The 16776-nt window shown below is 39.1% G+C and overlaps 1 protein-coding gene across 1 annotated transcript in view; it reads right to left on the bottom strand.

Moving 5' to 3' along the window:
• Positions 1-16776, bottom strand: part of CUBN (cubilin) — a 140111-nt gene that overhangs the window by 33032 nt on the left and 90303 nt on the right. Inside the window, exons 41-53 of the mRNA XM_056484926.1 lie at positions 16518-16664; positions 15449-15639; positions 14995-15178; positions 13508-13682; positions 12283-12461; positions 11150-11359; positions 10714-10854; positions 9056-9237; positions 7382-7553; positions 6275-6481; positions 3248-3397; positions 2261-2382; positions 199-424 (exon numbers count right to left, since the gene is read on the bottom strand). Coding sequence (XP_056340901.1) covers positions 199-424; positions 2261-2382; positions 3248-3397; positions 6275-6481; positions 7382-7553; positions 9056-9237; positions 10714-10854; positions 11150-11359; positions 12283-12461; positions 13508-13682; positions 14995-15178; positions 15449-15639; positions 16518-16664 — 2286 coding nt within the window. The remainder of the gene's footprint in view (positions 1-198; positions 425-2260; positions 2383-3247; positions 3398-6274; positions 6482-7381; positions 7554-9055; positions 9238-10713; positions 10855-11149; positions 11360-12282; positions 12462-13507; positions 13683-14994; positions 15179-15448; positions 15640-16517; positions 16665-16776) is intronic.

A 16776-nucleotide genomic window follows, 5' to 3' on the forward strand; every position in this document is an offset into this window, starting at 1 on the left:
TAATGGTGATGGTATCAATTTACAGCCATCAAGAAACTGCCAGGAGGAGGTTTAAAAGTACAAAATCGATCCAAATTGGAATTCATTGTGTAAGATCAGAAAGCACTGGATTAATACTTGATTTTTTTAGTACTGCCTTCTTTTAAAGGTCCTGAAGATGATGGCCTGCCTTTCTTTTGTTTTTTACTGCAAACTTACCTAAAGATTCTGCTGTCCACGTTGCATGAAAGCCACCTCCTTGAATTGAGTGATCAGAATTAAAGATGATGACCATCTTGTTGGAGCCAGACTGAATAGTCCCAGGTGAGGTGTTTCCACAATACTTTCCTATGACAGGAGAGCCTGGAGAGCCACCATTCAGGATAGTAACAGAATCCCACTTACAAATGGAATGATTTTCAATGTGGAAGGCTGTAAAAGTAAGCTGCAACACACAAAGGTGACATTCAGGTGCTAGAACCATTCTAGGGGAGGGTTTAGAGCAATTCCAAACAGATCCTGTAGCCAGGGTGGCACAATGATTTCTGGGTACACTCAAAAATCTGACCCTCACTTCATGAGGCTTTCCTGCAAGTATTGATTGGAATCTTGCCACTGTAATTAACAGCAGCTACTTAGCTTCAAGACAGAAGTGGAAGAGGAATTCATAGTTCAAAACTGGATTCATTGTGTGTCAACCATATTTTGAAACTCAGTATGTGCTTCAAAATGTGCTGAATATGTACAGGTGTTGAACCACTTTCCTGCACTCAGAATTTCTGTTCATAAAATATAACTAGCTATGCAAGCAGAAAGTCTGGGATTTTTTTTTCCCTTCCTATTGTTTTGAATCAATATACTAGCAGTTGCTAAAAATAATGTTTGTTTCCCCCAAAACAGAAACAGTTCTGTGGTTTGTTCCTGTGGGCCAGGATGCATCCCATGGACAGGCAGCTCCTGACCCTGCCTCCCTCCCACACCAATGCCAGCTGTCCTTGGAGAGATAGGCTCACATGTGGGATTTCCAGCTCAAACATTCAAATTGCTGATCCTCTAGACTCCTGGATTTGTTGATGCTGAAATATTGATGTACACTAATTGCTGCCTAGCCCTGTTTCCATCAGTTTTGGGATTTTTAAACTAGTTTCAGGAGCAGGCTATTTGTAGAAAAGTTCTGCAAACACAAAGGATTTTTCCCTGTACCTTTTGTGTGTCTTCATTTCCAACATAACCTGTCTAAGACTAAATACAAATTTAGCTGTAATAGTTTAAATTCAGAACTTTTCTAACAACTGAAACTGGCAGCTTATACTGGAAAAAATTAGTCTGCCTTCACTAAGCATGCTGCTACTCAGTCCTTTTGAAACAGAAATCTGCTTTCATCTGATTAAAATTAGTTCTGCTTTAAACTAGCTTGTGGATTAAATAGAAATCTTGTGTTCTACTAAAATAATCCTGTATTCCCTGAAATAAGTACATAGGCAGTGGTCAGAATATCACGTAGCAGAAGAATTAGGAGTAGGGGTTTGCATTTCTAACCTTTGTGGTTGTAAGCAAGGAAAACATGATAGCAAAACTAATTACATATTGAAATCTGCAATGTGTTCCCACAAAACTGCTTTTCAGATATTTTTCTGACCCAAACCATAAATGTCACTGATTGTATCTGTGCTTGAAAGAATCAGTCAAATAATTCAGTGAATTAAACTTTTTACTGCTTGGTCATAAAAGTGCTTAAATTGGTCTGTCAGGAGATTGACTCAAGAAAGTAGCACCTCAGGCAGATTTTAATACTTATTGGGAAATTGGAGCAAGGTTTCAGTGATGTAATTTGTACCAGAAATCATATTATGTTCCAGACCAACCAGTAAGACACAAAAGTAACTTTCCAGTGGCTTGAAACCTTCCTGCAGGGAAGAAAAACCTTCAGCCTCATGTTTATTCTCATTGTAGTGAGAATATCCACGAACATCTAATAAAATGAGTTATTTCAGTTTTGTAAACATTGAAAGTAATTGTTTAAAGGAAAGTCAGTGCTATGTTTTGAGGTCAAGTTATATTAGGATCCTTCTGTTTTTCAGAAAGGACAATCTTCAAACAGTTTTGTTGTGTTATCTTGATTCCCTCTTTTAGGTACAATCAATGGGAAGATATTTCATTATTCCACATTTCTGATTTTCCAATTGTCTCAAATCTGTTCCTCAAAACTCAGAAGGTACTTCTCACACTGTCTGCTGTGCACACAATTTTGTGACAATTTTGTAACAATTTTGTTACTCACAGTGATGGTTTCACCTTCAGGGGCTTCCAACACCCAGGAGCAGCGATTCAGGTTGCTGTAAGGCTCTGGGTAATTGGGGCTTGAGATAACTCCACTTTCACCTGACTGTACACCACCACAGGCTGCAGAAAAAACCCACAAACATTTCATTAACATTTTCAAAAATTATTTTAAAAATTAACATTTTTAGAACAGAACACTATAATCAAATGAATGGAAGATTATTCAGCTTGTAATAGTAATAAAATGTATTTAAGATATACTGATAGAGTTAAAGATGAACAATTTATCTGGGAAATTCCAAGTTTAAAAATCTTTGTCATTGAATACTGAGTAAAAGGATGCAATGACCTTGAAACTTTGCATTTATTCTGATACTTAATATAACTGCAAAACCTTTGTCAGCTGACACTTACATCTTCCTCTTCCACCTTATCATCCATTTGTTTATCTCACTTTAAAGCAAACCAGTGCCTTGGACCAACACAATGAAGTGAAAAAGTTTCTGATGTGTCTAGATAAGCCCCAAGGCTAAATTCAGCTGTGACAGGAAGAGTAGTTGTTCTGGCACATAACTGGCAAAGTGGTGCAATTTGCACTGATACAGCTTCAAGTGGATTTCAAAATGAGTGCAAAGGTCCAAGCAGCAGAATGCATTTCAGCTCTGCCAGCACTCCAGAGACCTATCTGAAGTAAGTCAAACTTGGCTGGTACTACCTGGTATGTCCCTATTCCCGAGAGCAACCAGCTGCCCTCAGCATTGCAAAATCTCAAATGTGGTTTGGGGAATGCCAACAGTGAGGCAGAAAATAAATCTAAGAGTTCAACTGCTAGCACATGCTTGCTTTAGAAGATATAAATAGTGGCTAGCACTGTGCAACTTCTGAGCACCTCTGAGAGTTGATCCCATCATGACTATTCTCTGTGTCACCAAATGACTGGCAGCATTCCCCAGAAGTGCCTCAGGCAGCCTATGGAGCCATTTACCTTCAAATGTGTAATGAGCCAAGAATCCTTTGTCTTCTGTGTTTCCATCACTGACAAAGTGTACCCAGACCTGGGGGGCAGCTATAACCAGTGGCACAGATGGTGCAGCCTGACCACAGAGTCTGGCTATTAGCTCTCCATCAGCATCCCCTAGGAAAAGAAAAAAAATAAAACAAACAAAAACAGAGCACTTTTGAGTCCTAAAAGAACTACAATAACATAAAGGAATAGTGCAAACATGCAATTCATTGTGTTTTGACAAGAAAATGGAGGAGAGTCCACCTCACACTTAGTAACTGATTATTTTTTATGGATATAAGCAGAGTGTTGCAGTTCATTGTTGAGATCTAAATCTTGGCAACAAGAAAGTTCTCTCCAAAGCTGTATCAATGACCCTTTTAATAACCTGAGCTCCTTTTCTCTCCTTCCTGCTATCCTGTACACTTTCATATGTCATATCAGACTTACCAGACACACAAAATCCTCACTGTTCTTCCCTGATACTACAGAACTTTTGGGTCAGAACAGTGGAAAGAGATGGCCTAAGGACCATATCACATGGGCACTATTGAACCTTTGTTTTTGTGACATCCTCATTAAAGTCAACAGGGATTTTGAGTTTTCTACTTTATAAGGATGTGCACTATCCACTGAACATTTGCTCAAGTTTGAGAGCTCCTATCCATCACATTGCTAAAAGCACTAAAGTTTCTGTTTATTACTGATAAATTCCCAGGAGAAAGTAAGCAAGCATAACAGCATTCCTAATGATATCCAGGCAATGCCACTCCTAAGTTCACTTCTCTAATAATAGCAGATTTCTGGTCTTAAAATTCTCCATTCCAAAGCAACTCCTAGCTCTACACAAAGTGGAAGGCCATTCTTGTGAAGAAGGCAGGAGAGCAAGAGGGGGAAATACTGGGTGCTCTTCAAAGCCTTTTCAGCATTATTCCAAGTCACAGGTTGGCTGAGTTACTTCATGTTTCTGTTATATGCAAGTGACACAGCCACCATTTGAAATTCCCTGAAGGACAAGGACGAAAAGGGACATTTAAAAAAATTCTATCATGCAAATCACACAGAGAAAGGCTACAAACTGTCTTGATAACATGCACTAAAAATTATATTGAGCTGTACAAGCAGAAGACATTAATGATAAAATGTGTTCCAGGAAAATGTAGAATAACTACTTTTAGCATTAGTATGTGAAACACGTTTTCTTTTTGTACATTTTATGAGGTGATGGACTATGTGACAGATGTCACCCAGGTTACTCAGTCTCTACAGTGTGAAAAGTGACACCAATCATTGCTTTCATGAATGGCCAGCTGGCCAGAGATCTAGACTGTTTATAAACAGAAGAAGAAAAGAGAAATATTATGCTGTAACATTTCATTCAAACTGAAGAAAATGGTCTAAAAGACAAAATGAAGAGTCTTCCACAAATGCCAAAAGTTAGGAGTATATTTCATTGTAGCAATATGCTCAGCTACATTACCATGTATAACCTATATGCATGTGCATGATAATTTAAAAACTTACTATCTTAACCCCAAAAAATTTGAAATATTTATTTCATCTATTTAGCTTAAATATTATTCAGTGCATTACAGTCAATTCCGCTTTTAAAACTTTTTGAGTACCATGGAATGTGTTGCGTGGGCATCACAAAAGAATTTTGCACATCTCAGCTCCATTTTGGGTCTCTCAGGTAACTTAAAGTAGAACTGGACCTTTCCCTAACTACACATCTGCTGTGTCAAGAGTCTCAAACAGCACCTTCCTGAGTTTAGTGGTATTTGCACTACTGCATCTCAGTGCTCACTAAATGTTATTTGTCAGCGTACTCAGATGAATGACATTCTGCTTTTGACACCAGGCTAGCTGTGAAATTGGGGGTCCTTTAGTAGTGCTGAAATGGCCACTGCTATTTAGATGACAAAACTATGTAGAACAAAGCAAGACTACCTTTTCTTCCCTTTTTTTTGATTGTACTGCCTGGAGGCCTGAGGTTCATGATAAAGTGAGAGTGGCAGGAACAGAAGAGTAACAAAGCAAACACACTTTACTGTTTCTTTGAGTTTTTTCCTATTATTTACCAGATCCAGTGCATACATGGGAGAGAACTGCTGGGCTACAGAGCTATGTAGGGTCTGGCTTTACACAGGACAAACCAATGCTACACAACCAAAAAAGATGTGACAGATTCCTGCTCTCAACCTTTTCACATGTTTCAGAAAGCATTTCCTGGTAAATTAAAACCTGCTCTCTCTGGGACTCACAGGTACAGCCTTTCTGTGAAGAAAACAGCTGCAGCTTTCATACTACACTTGGCATTAGCTGAGTGACTTTCATGTGACATTTCCTGTTGCTAGCTCTTGTGGATAGATAAAGATGCTCAAATACACAGGGACATCACTGGTACACTAATCCAGGGATTTTTTTTTTCTTTAAAATGCTTTAGTCTGTGTTTTGCAATGTATTCTCACTGGAAATATGGATTTCTTTTAGGAGAGTCTTCCTATAGAAAACAAAAATGGATCTGAAGTGGGTGTGCAGTCCAGAGGCTATGAATAATTAAAGCATTCTTTACTCCATTCTGCTGTCCCTGGAGATACTTCAGGACCAGGGAGAGAATGGGGAGTGGACCAAATAAATTGTTTTGATGACTGCAAATGCCATTTCTCAAGGCAGATGAAGTGAAATTCATATTGTCTCTTGTAAAGGGAGAGTCAGGTGAGTATTGCAAACAGCAAAACTATTTATCCCCTCCCCCTGCCAAGATGTCTATCCAGTTTTCCATTTTCTCCCCTGAAAGAACAGGTGACCAAATCCATGCATCCATTTCTCTGGTAGAGAAAATCTACTTCTGATCATGGATGCACCATGGAAGGAATGATGTGAACACTCTCAAATGTACAGATTCTACCACAGCCTGCAATATATATGAATGAGATTTGGCACAAACAGGACTGTACAACCAGGACCTTGATAGGCTTTATCCATTCTCCTGCTGAACATACAAACCTATTCGTAGCTCTAGGTAGTCAAACTGGCAGATCTGGTGATGTTCCAAGTGGAAATCCTCAAAAGATATATAAATGGATGAATTATGGTGAGAGGGATTTTCAATGATCCATTCACAGTTCAGGTTATTTGTGTAATTTGTGACGCCGTCATAACCAGGAGAAGAGAAATTCCCACCTGCATATGCCATCAGGGTTCCACCACAAACTGCAGAAACAAAATATGTTTTATTTAAAAGTAGTAATAATTCTTGAATGAGGAGAAATCTTGCCCCTCTTCATTCAGGTATGTTCACATCAGAAAGCACATGTGCTGATTAGATCAAAACCTTTTCCATCTTCTTACTTTTTTATGATTTACTGCTGTGGACAAGAGAATTCTTGCTAGTGCCCTGGAATTTATTGGCAAGTCTTTAAAAACATACATGTAAAGCAAAAAAACAATTATTTACAGTATCAGACAAATATTTCAACAGCACTATCAACAAAACAAGCATTATTTAATATTTTGATAAAATCTCCCTACAGCTTCAGTTCAGTATTGCTCAGCCCTATTCATTATCTAATTCTAGGCTCAAGAGAAAATTTTTCATGGAAGATATTCTCATGCCATAGTAGGGTGCTTGGGGTGGGAGTTGGAAAATAAATTCTAAGGACTCAAAGCTGTAGTAGTAAGGCTCTGCCAGCTGCCTCCTCTCTGGATGCTGAGCTTGCAAAAGGTAGGTTAGCTGCACTCTTTCACAAGCTACAGTAAATTAATTACCCCCCTGAGGAATAAGGGAGCACTTGAATTATTCAATTTGTCTATAGCACTATGCTCTTTGAAACTTTTCATGGAATAAGGCCACTTCATCTCCTACTCAAGACTAAGTACAAAAAATCAATCAGTAGGGACAGCAGGGACTGTGATCCATACAGAGGCATGAGAAGTCTATTGCTCACAGAGATTCTCCACTTTTTTTCAAATTCTTTCAGCTAATTAAAGATAAATATCTATTCCCATCCAGAGATGAAAGAGAAAAAAGGTATCAGAGATTTTATGAGCCAGTACTCTAGCTATGAAATGACTCACCAGAGATCATTCACTTAAGTCAAAAACAAACTTTACCTGCATCTTCACTAGAGGTATATGAGACACTGAAGCCTCTGAATGCACGGGACATATCTGTCACCAAAATTACTTTCATTTTGTTTCCAGTGGATTTCACCTCTGTGCCTGGATTTACCTCCCCACACAGCTTGGCCAGCTGGGGAGAGTTTTGCCCAAAGCCATTGTAAACCTGTGGGATCAAAATAAACTCTTATGACACCAATATACAGTCTTATGAACATTTCCTGTATCATTTAAGAGTGTTTACCATCTTTAATACAAAATTCACTGATGTTCCTCACAAGGGGTTAATTCTCAAATCTACCCAAACCTTGGAACAAACTTTCATTGCCTAGAGTGGATGAGGCCCTGAAGTAATAATCAAAAATAACTTGCTTATATTCTCTCCCTCTCTCCTTTTTCAAACAGAAATTGATTTTTTAAAAAATTGATAATAATACTGTGTTTTAGCTCAATATTCATATATTCAATCACTTAATAATGCCAGCTACTCATCATATTAATTTCATTTCAAATCATCATCCTTTTTTCCTTGTTAAAGCAAACATCAGCTTTATCAAAAACTTCTGCAACATACTGAGTGCTGGTGGGCATTTCTGATTATTTCAAACATTTCACTTTTTGATGATCCAGAGATATTTTTCTCCTTTTCCTTCATATAACCTTTAGCCTAGGAATTAATTTCCTTCTTTCTACTCTGCAATGCAAGCAAGGCAGAAATGTTTCCCACTGAGACTTGGAATATATTAGAGTATCGAAGGCATAAAAGCCAGCAGGAAAATTTTTCCTTTAAGAGATCATTAACTGATAAAAAGCCAGCTCCAAAAGGTTTGTCTAAAGCATCTGTGAAGAAAAACAAGGGAAACATAATCTACAAACCTCAAGAGATGAATAGCTACTTCAGCCCCCCATGCTTGTGCACAGATTGGCTTCTGATCTTCCACAGTTAATTCCTGTGTTTGCACTGCTTATCTGAACAAGTGGAAAGCTAAACTCTACCTCATATTCCTGCAATTTCCTAGAGGAATCCTATTTTTGAGGCATTTGTACATCTGACCAGGTCCAGGTCTGTGTGCCAGGCTTGAACTTTTTGTCACTAAATAATCAGAAATCAGAAATAAACACGATAAAATAACCAGTATCTACCTTTTTTTGAGATGGAGAGTGATATGCAAGTAAAGTCTCCTGGGGTTTCCCTATCTTTAGTTCAGAGTAGCCATTTGCTGCAATCTTTGTCTTTTTTTCTTCTTCTTCATTTTTTTTTAATTGACAGCAAAATGTAACAACAGTAATAGATACTTCCAAAGTCAATAAAACCTGGAACTGACTGATGGATTTTTTTTTTTGCACAGAAATGAGACATTTAAAGTTTTCAAAGACCCCAGAATTTTTTTTCATAATTGATAAAAAGGCAACTCCAGTGATTCCTCTAAGGATTCTATTCTGCCTGGGCCACATTTTCAAAATTTCCATGGTCCAAAACAAGCAGATGAGTTTAGATGCTCTACAGAGGTAACTTTCCCTCATTTATCTGCTTTCCCCAGATTAAATTATGATTTGTCTTAAAAATCATATATAGACCTATAAGTGACTTTTCAGCTTTATTACATCCACTGATTCTCCATAAAGGGATTAGGAAGAGCAGTTTCTGACTCTGCACCCAATACTCACAGCCACATAATCTGATGAGCAGGTCCAGTGCTCCTCAGTTTTCATGTCATTGAAGGTCAGGGTCACACGTCTGCCTTCTGCCACTGTGATCCTCCATTCACACACTCGGTTATGTGGGTATAGGTTGGGATAGTTGGGTGAGGTAAATGTTCCAACAGGTGCAGTAAGATCCCCACCACATTCTGAAATATCCAAGTATGGTACACTTCTCAGAGTAAAGCATTGCTTATAGAATTATGGCCAAAAAAAAAAATCAATGTTGTGAGAAAAAGAGATCCTGAGAGGTTGATTTGATTGGCCTGCCCTGTCCATAGGTTTGTCTAAACAGCCAAGTTCCTGTCAGTCTTTATCACTCAGTCATAAAAACAGCTGAGTATTAGCTGACCATAGAACTCATTTTAGTCTAATTGTTAATATTTCCTTCTCTGAAGAGCTTCAGAAGCCTGGGTGACCCACAAGCTTTGATGCCATATGATACAAGCCTCTCATGGTGGCAAGACTGAGACATTTGTGACTTTCAGAGGACTGAGCAGAGCTACACAGGACAAGCAGGGGCTTAGAGTGGCTAATGATGAAGGATGTATTTTTCCTATTCTAATTAACAGAGGTAGAGAAAAAGCTTTTAGATATTTTAAGCAACACTTTTCAGTAAAGTTATTTTTGTTTTTTCTATCTTTGTTATGAATATCAAACTGTGCTGTGAGGAAAGGACACTGAAGGTCTTGGATACAGAGTGCATTTTTTTTTGAAACTTATGATAGAATTTTACCAGCTTACCCTCAGTTTCCTTTTAAAATAGAGTGATATTGTTTAATGGTGTGTAGTGGAAATCCCTTTCCTCACACTCAGAGATTCTGCAGAATAGTCAGATCTCTGTATCCACCTGCATTATATTTTTTGGTAATAGAGTTTCTCTTCTAAGTTTGCATAATAGAATCCTAGGAGTGGAATAACATTCTTTTGGAGTTTGCTTCCCCCTCTGTTGTTTTATTGCAGAATCAAACATGAAGATAGCTTTCAGATGAACTTTTAAATGAGCTAGAAGGAGTTAAGAAGGGCTGGGAGGAGATTTTTCAACATGACTGTTGTAAAGAATTTCTAAAAGTGTAGCCATATTTTGGTGGGATAAGCATTGCATGGATATTGAAGACTGTGAAAGAAGTGTGAAGCAGGAGAGGTCTGTGTCCTCAGTCCTGATTAGAGCAGCTCTTTGAAGTCACTATGCTCAGGAAAAGGAGCAATGGGCATGAATAGAAACACACAAAATTTTACCTGAACATATGAAAACACTTTTCCCTGTGAGGGTCACTGAATACCAGAATAAGTTGATCTTGCTTATCAAGAGGGATATGGGAAGGGTATGTTAGGACATCCCTTGACTGACTGTTGAAGAATAAAGGTGTGGAAGAGCGTGCTTCCTTTTGCCACTGATGGCAACATCCATCATAGCAGGAGATTGCTTGCTTCACCAAGTTTCAGCTCAGCTAAGTTGTTGCCAGAGAGCTCTATTCAGACTTCTCCCAAGCTTAAATTTAAAAGCAAATCCATACCACTCCAAGAGCAAAAAGAACAAGTAATCTACAATATATGCTGTATTAGTGCAATTATGGTCTGTGGTATAAGGTTCCTGAGAGCATATTTCACCCTTCAAACCCAACCTTCAGTACTGGACTCAAAGCGCAGCCTGAATCCCCGGGCGTTGACGGATCCATCCGTGACAAACTTGACATAAGCAAAACTGTCAGAGGTGTCCACAGCATTGGGGAGAGTATTACCACAGTACCTGCCCAACAAATTTCCTGCAAAAATCACACAGAGAAAGAGAAATTCATATCAATATATTATTTATATTACTATTTATAATGAAGGGTCACTCTCCAATTTAACTGGACGGGCAGGAGTAAACTAGTGGAATCAAGTTATTGCTGGCAAATAGAAGGGTTTTGTTAGCCTTACTTTGCATCAGACACAAGGAAATACTGGACATTGAAAAGGCTCACTTTGTACCCAAAGGGAAATGCTTTCAGGAACCTCTGGTGAGGTTCCATTGTAGCACTAGGGAGGGGAAGACAAACACTGAAACTGTTCTCAGACCAGAAGCGTTGTATTCTCGGATCTCCACAAAGTCGTTTGTGCACTCAGAGGAGTTTTGAATATCCAGGCCTTCTAGTCTGATGGTAAGGTAGTGGCCCCTGGGACCCTGCAGAAACCATTCACACAGCAGGTTGTCTTGATAATTAAGGTCGGGGTACCCCCTGCTTTCGATGATACCAGCTTGTCCTATCACGGTCCCACCACAGGGAGCTGCAAAAGGAAGAATTTTATTTGGTTGACTAAAGAACCTTTGAGAGATAATCATTGTCCTAAACAAGACTTGAAAGTAAGGTACAATTGACTTGTTCTCTAGCTGTGGTAATAAGACAGGAATTGCCTTCCAATTAGAAATCTTCCATGGTTTCAATCTAACTCAATCAGTCCTGATTGCTGTTTCGTTTTGTTTTTTTCACACTCCCCACCACACCCTGCCACTGCAAACATGCCTTCCTCTCTTTCATATCTCTCACAATTTGAATAAACTCATAGTTTTCAATCTAATCTCTATATCCATGTCCACATTTACCAGAAAACTGTTTTGTTTGTTTGTTTGTTTGTTTGTTTGTTTGTTTGTTTGTTTTTTGTTTTTTTTTTGCAACACGTAACTAAAGAATTTCTTTCCCAGGTGACAAATAATGGTTCTCACAGCTCATTCCTTTCCCAGTCCATTATTATGTTGCCCGTTTGTCTAGTATCTTTATTATAGATTGATGCTCCTAATTTGTTCTTCTACTGCCAGTTCTCAGATGATCTTCACATTCCCCTTCAGAACCCTGCTCATGAAAGTGACACTAAGTTTGCAATGCTGAAAATCAAACCATGTTACATGACTTTATCCACACTGACCTTTTTTCTACTGCTCCTTTGACAACTGGCTTTGACAAGAGGTTATCCAGTACTTGTTTCTGCTGCTGCTGACCTGTGAGCTCTTTCCTGCTATTACTTCCCTAATTTTCAGCTTTTGCTAGGTGCAGAACATGCTGATATTCTGATGCCTTAGCTCTAACACTAACTGAGAGGCATGCTCCTGTCAGCCCACCCCACAGCTCTGCTTTAAGCCCTACTACAAAAGTCTAACACTTGAGACCAAAATCATCTTTAAAACCATAGAAACAGACAAATGAAAGCATTACCAATGGAGTATTTAGCATTGAATCCCACGTGTGTGGAGCTGCTGTCAGACCTGAACCTGAGGTACATGACAGCTCCTGAGGATCTCTGAGAGCCTGGCATCAAACCTCCACAGAGCCTGGCAATGAGGGGGGCACTGGAGTCAGCCCCGCTGCGCAGCTCCAGGAAACTGGAAGTGCAGCTGGAAGAGAGACAATTTTATTTTCAGTGTATGGCAGTAGTGGTTCAAAATCATTCCAGCACGTGCACAAAGCCATGAAGCTGTAGTGAATTAGATTGGTTTCCATGCAGTATGACCAGGACAGAATCAACAAGATCATGATCCATTGCAGTTATGTAATAATTGAATCAAAAGAAGCGTGAGAAACATTGAGAAAGATTCATCTAAAACTCAGTCTATGATCAGATCAGATCTGACAGGAGCAAATTCTGGTAGGGATATGAACAGCACTGGCAAAGTTGTGATCATCTGAAATACATTTTTTTGGCAGGATTCAGATTCAGCAGATATTGCCTATTAAGTCTCACTGAGAAGTGTTGAATTAAGGGACAACAAGAAGACAGATTAAAGGAATAAAAATTCAATTCTGGGGTCTAATTAGGTGGGCATACAAAGACCCAAAATATCTTAACTATAAGCTTTGAGTTAGTGCAGTGTCAGAGAACGGTGTCTTGGAAGTCAGAAAGGACACCTTTGGGATTCTCCATCCTTCATTATTTTTCCTGGACATGGTTTCACAGGCTCACCTTTGCCTTACAGTGGCCCAGCCCCTATCAATGAAGCTACATCAGCTGGAAAATAGCTAGCCTTGTTTTATGCTTCAGGCAGGGAGAGCAAAATGTGCAGACTCATTGCAAACTAGCCACAGGCAATAGAGGAGGGAGGCAAAGTGTCCTGGTGGCAATCCCTTGGCTGTAAAAGCTCCCAGGAGTCCAAATTACTGAAAAGCTGAATGTGAAAGGACTACAGGGCACAGATTTTAAAGAAAGCACCTTTCCATCCTGGATGTTTCCACTTTTTCTCTCATACTGATTTCTGTTACACATTGCAACATCCTAGGAATGTAAACCTGATAGCTGCAGTGATCTCTCAAAAATTTCTGAACCCCATTTGATTTTAAATATAGAAGTGTTTGTTCTCTGAGAGAAACTAGGGAAAGTAACAGAGGAAGAAAAATCAGAATGGAGTCTCTGAAGAAAAATAGGCAAAATAATGTGGATGTATACTTTGGTGAAGGTTCAATGTAAAACTGATCTTCAAATTGCAGCTCTACTGCACGTCCATTGGGAGCAGTTATGGTCCAGACACAGTCAGCATGTGGAGGGTAATTGCTTGGGTAGTTGGGGGAAGATGTGTATCCACTGGGGTTGAAATCATTGATGTAAATGTTCCCTCCGCAGGCTGGGGAAGAAAAGATTGTCAGTAAAAAACAGCATGAAAAGGAAATGGGTGAGGCATCAAAAATGTGACTTTTCACTATATTCCAACACAGTTTCCTTTTGTTGTCATACAGTCACATCAAAAAACAAATGCATTTTATTGCTCACTGTGGGAAAACATTTTAATGGAGTAGAATCCTATATCCCTGTGCTCCTGCTTACCTAGTCCTCATTTCCAAATATTCAGGGTCTTGAATTAAACTGCTATTACTTCTTCCTTTGATTGTTTATAAAACAAGCAGAAAACTTATTTCTTGCCTTGCTCCTATGCCAATTCCCAAGAGCTAGGAATTCCACAAGTCAGACCCATCAATATTTCTGTGAATCATTCCCAACTTCTACTTTCCAAGAACTGAAATGTCTGTTTGATGTAATAATGAATATGTAGAAATGCCAGTCAGAGCAAACATGAAGGTTTGTTCAGGTCCTTTACCTGACAAAAATATCTTTATTTTGACCAGAACCTTTCTTTCCCCAACCCCTCTATATTCTAGCAATACTGGTTTAACCTGGGGCTTTACTCAAGTCCATAAATTGAAGTGGTAGAAATGCTGTTGTACAGCTTTACCTACTCCCCTCATGAATTCTGTGAAGTAATGCTAATTCTTTGGGGCAGCAGGGAAAACAGGCAGAAATCAAGCACTTAAAGATTAGAGCTGATTGACAGGTTGCCTTAGTTGTTTAGATATACTGTTTAACAGGTCTCCAGGTGTGCCAAGTGGTGTCTGCTATGAACACAGTGGGATAACTGCAAATGCCAAGTTCATTTTCCTCCTGGGACTTGGATCTCCATTCTGTTCATTCTTTCAAAAAAGTTGGCTTTGGCAATTAATGTTATTTTCTCAGCTGGGAGTGAAAACATGTGAGAAATGTTGCCACCTTTTTAAACACACTACCCTGAAAAGTTCCTTACTTCATTTACCTCTTGCACTGGGTACTAAATGTTCAAAATAAAGTTCTTATTTCCAGAAGATTTTCCTTTTCCTGTATGAATTTTTAACAAACTGTAGATGCTACTTCCGTAATAAAGGGTCTCTTTTGTTTTTTTGTTTTTTAAATCTATCTTTAATTTCTTCAGGGTCTGTGACCTGAGCCTGACACTCTTTAAAAAGGAGAAATCTGAGTGTCAGATTAGAAGTCATGACTAAGGGACATTTTTGCAGACATCTGATTTTACCAGGGCTGGGACTTAGAACAAAAACATCCTTTAAGAGGACAAACTCCAAGTTACATATGTACAAGTTGCAGAATTTAAGTGTGTTAGCTAGACTTACCTAGACTCTTAGCCTCATATCTCAGTTTGAATCCCTGGCCCTCATTGCTGCTGTCAGAAGTGAAGTGGACAAAGAGCTGATTGTCTGTGGTGTACATGGTAGGGATGGGGCTGCTCCCACAAAACCGTCCATGCCCCCTTGCAGACACCAAAGGTGGGGCAGCATTATCTAACCCATTCTTCAGCTAAAACAGAAATTGCTCATGTTACTCCAGCAAACAGCCCTGGAATGTAAACTCTGTGCACTCACCATCTTCATGCTTCCAGCAACAGGGGAAATTAACAAACTAGTGATTAATTAATGCTCATTAATAAAAAGTAATAGAGAGAATTATCATCCTCAGTATTTCTCTTTGGTGTTTGCACCCCATTACATCCTGAGCTGCTTTACTGACACTTAAATCTGCAAGATTCAGTAGCTTTAATAGCTTTGATGACTCAGCCAATAACCTCACCTCTACGTAATCTCCAAGGATGCAGGAAGTATCCTCACTCTTAATCTGGAAAGGCTGTTCAAAATGAACAGCAATGATAAATCCAGTGGTTACCACTACATGCCAGGAACAATTCAGATTAGGAGAATAGTTTTGAGGGTAGTTGGGGGATGTTATCACACCACTGCTTGTGTGCAAATAGCCTCCACAACCTGAAAATAAAAAAAAAAAGATAAAAGTTGAAGCAAAGAGAAAAACTCAAAAGCATCAGATATCCAGGTATTCCTTTTGAGAAAAACCCTGTCTCCTAGAAGATGTGATGGATTAAAATAAAAAAGGAAAGGAGTTGAAAGGAGTGTCTGAAGTACTGAGGGGCATATAGCAATGCACATGATGAATGATCACCCAAAATGCACATTTATAGATTCCAAGATGACACACACCAAGATCCCTGACCATGAGACTGTTCTCAGACTTAGTAGATGAATAAGCAGGCAGCAATGTCAAGGACCTCCATGGCATGAGCTTATCATTATCCTGTGTGAGGACATTGCTTCTAGCCTTAACCAAAACACTGCATTCTACTCTAGCTGCCAGTCACAAAAACTCCCCTGATTGTCACTTTTGCCTTAACACTTTCTTGGTGCCTCAGCCCATTCAGGAATCTGTCATCATTCCTTCAGTTCATGTGGGAGGACTGTTGCTGGAAATTACTGACATTCCTGCTAGAATTTATACAGCTTTCTGCATTTTTCTCTTTCTGCTTTGAGTCATTCATTTCTTTCTCTTAGCTGAGCATTTTTTCACCCTTCAGCTGAGCTGTTATAAACTTAGGCATATGCTTTTCTTCCTTCTGAGAAGTGACTGGTCAGGCTGAATCATGCTTTGTTGCATTATATTGCTAGGCAGGTAGCAAATTTTACCTTTACAGAGTCAGACATTTATTAGCACATATTCATGAGAGGTGAATAATTAGATGTGTGTGTGATTAATTAAAATGTAGACTGCTCTTAAAAATGCTTGAGTCTCTTAGCCCATTTTTAGCAGCAAGACAGACATTTATCTGGAGGAGAAGAGAAACAAGTCTTACTTTTGTGATAAGAGGCATTAAACCCAGCTGCAGTGACACTTGCATCCGAGGTGAAGTGGATGAGCATTGCATCTCCAGTTGACCTTACTGGCCCAGGAGGTTCCCGTCCACACACAGTAGCCAGTACTGGGGAAAGACTATTGTCTCCTGGGATGAAAAGAACACATTAGTGTTAAAACTGAATCAGTCCATATCTGCCTGCTTGCTGCTGTGGCTCACACTTTCAGGAAGGTGCTTTTCAAGACCTTTAACCCCTTAC

The sequence above is a fragment of the Oenanthe melanoleuca genome, chromosome 2 (assembly GCF_029582105.1).
Source record: "Oenanthe melanoleuca isolate GR-GAL-2019-014 chromosome 2, OMel1.0, whole genome shotgun sequence".
Classification (NCBI taxonomy): Eukaryota; Metazoa; Chordata; class Aves; order Passeriformes; family Muscicapidae; genus Oenanthe; species Oenanthe melanoleuca.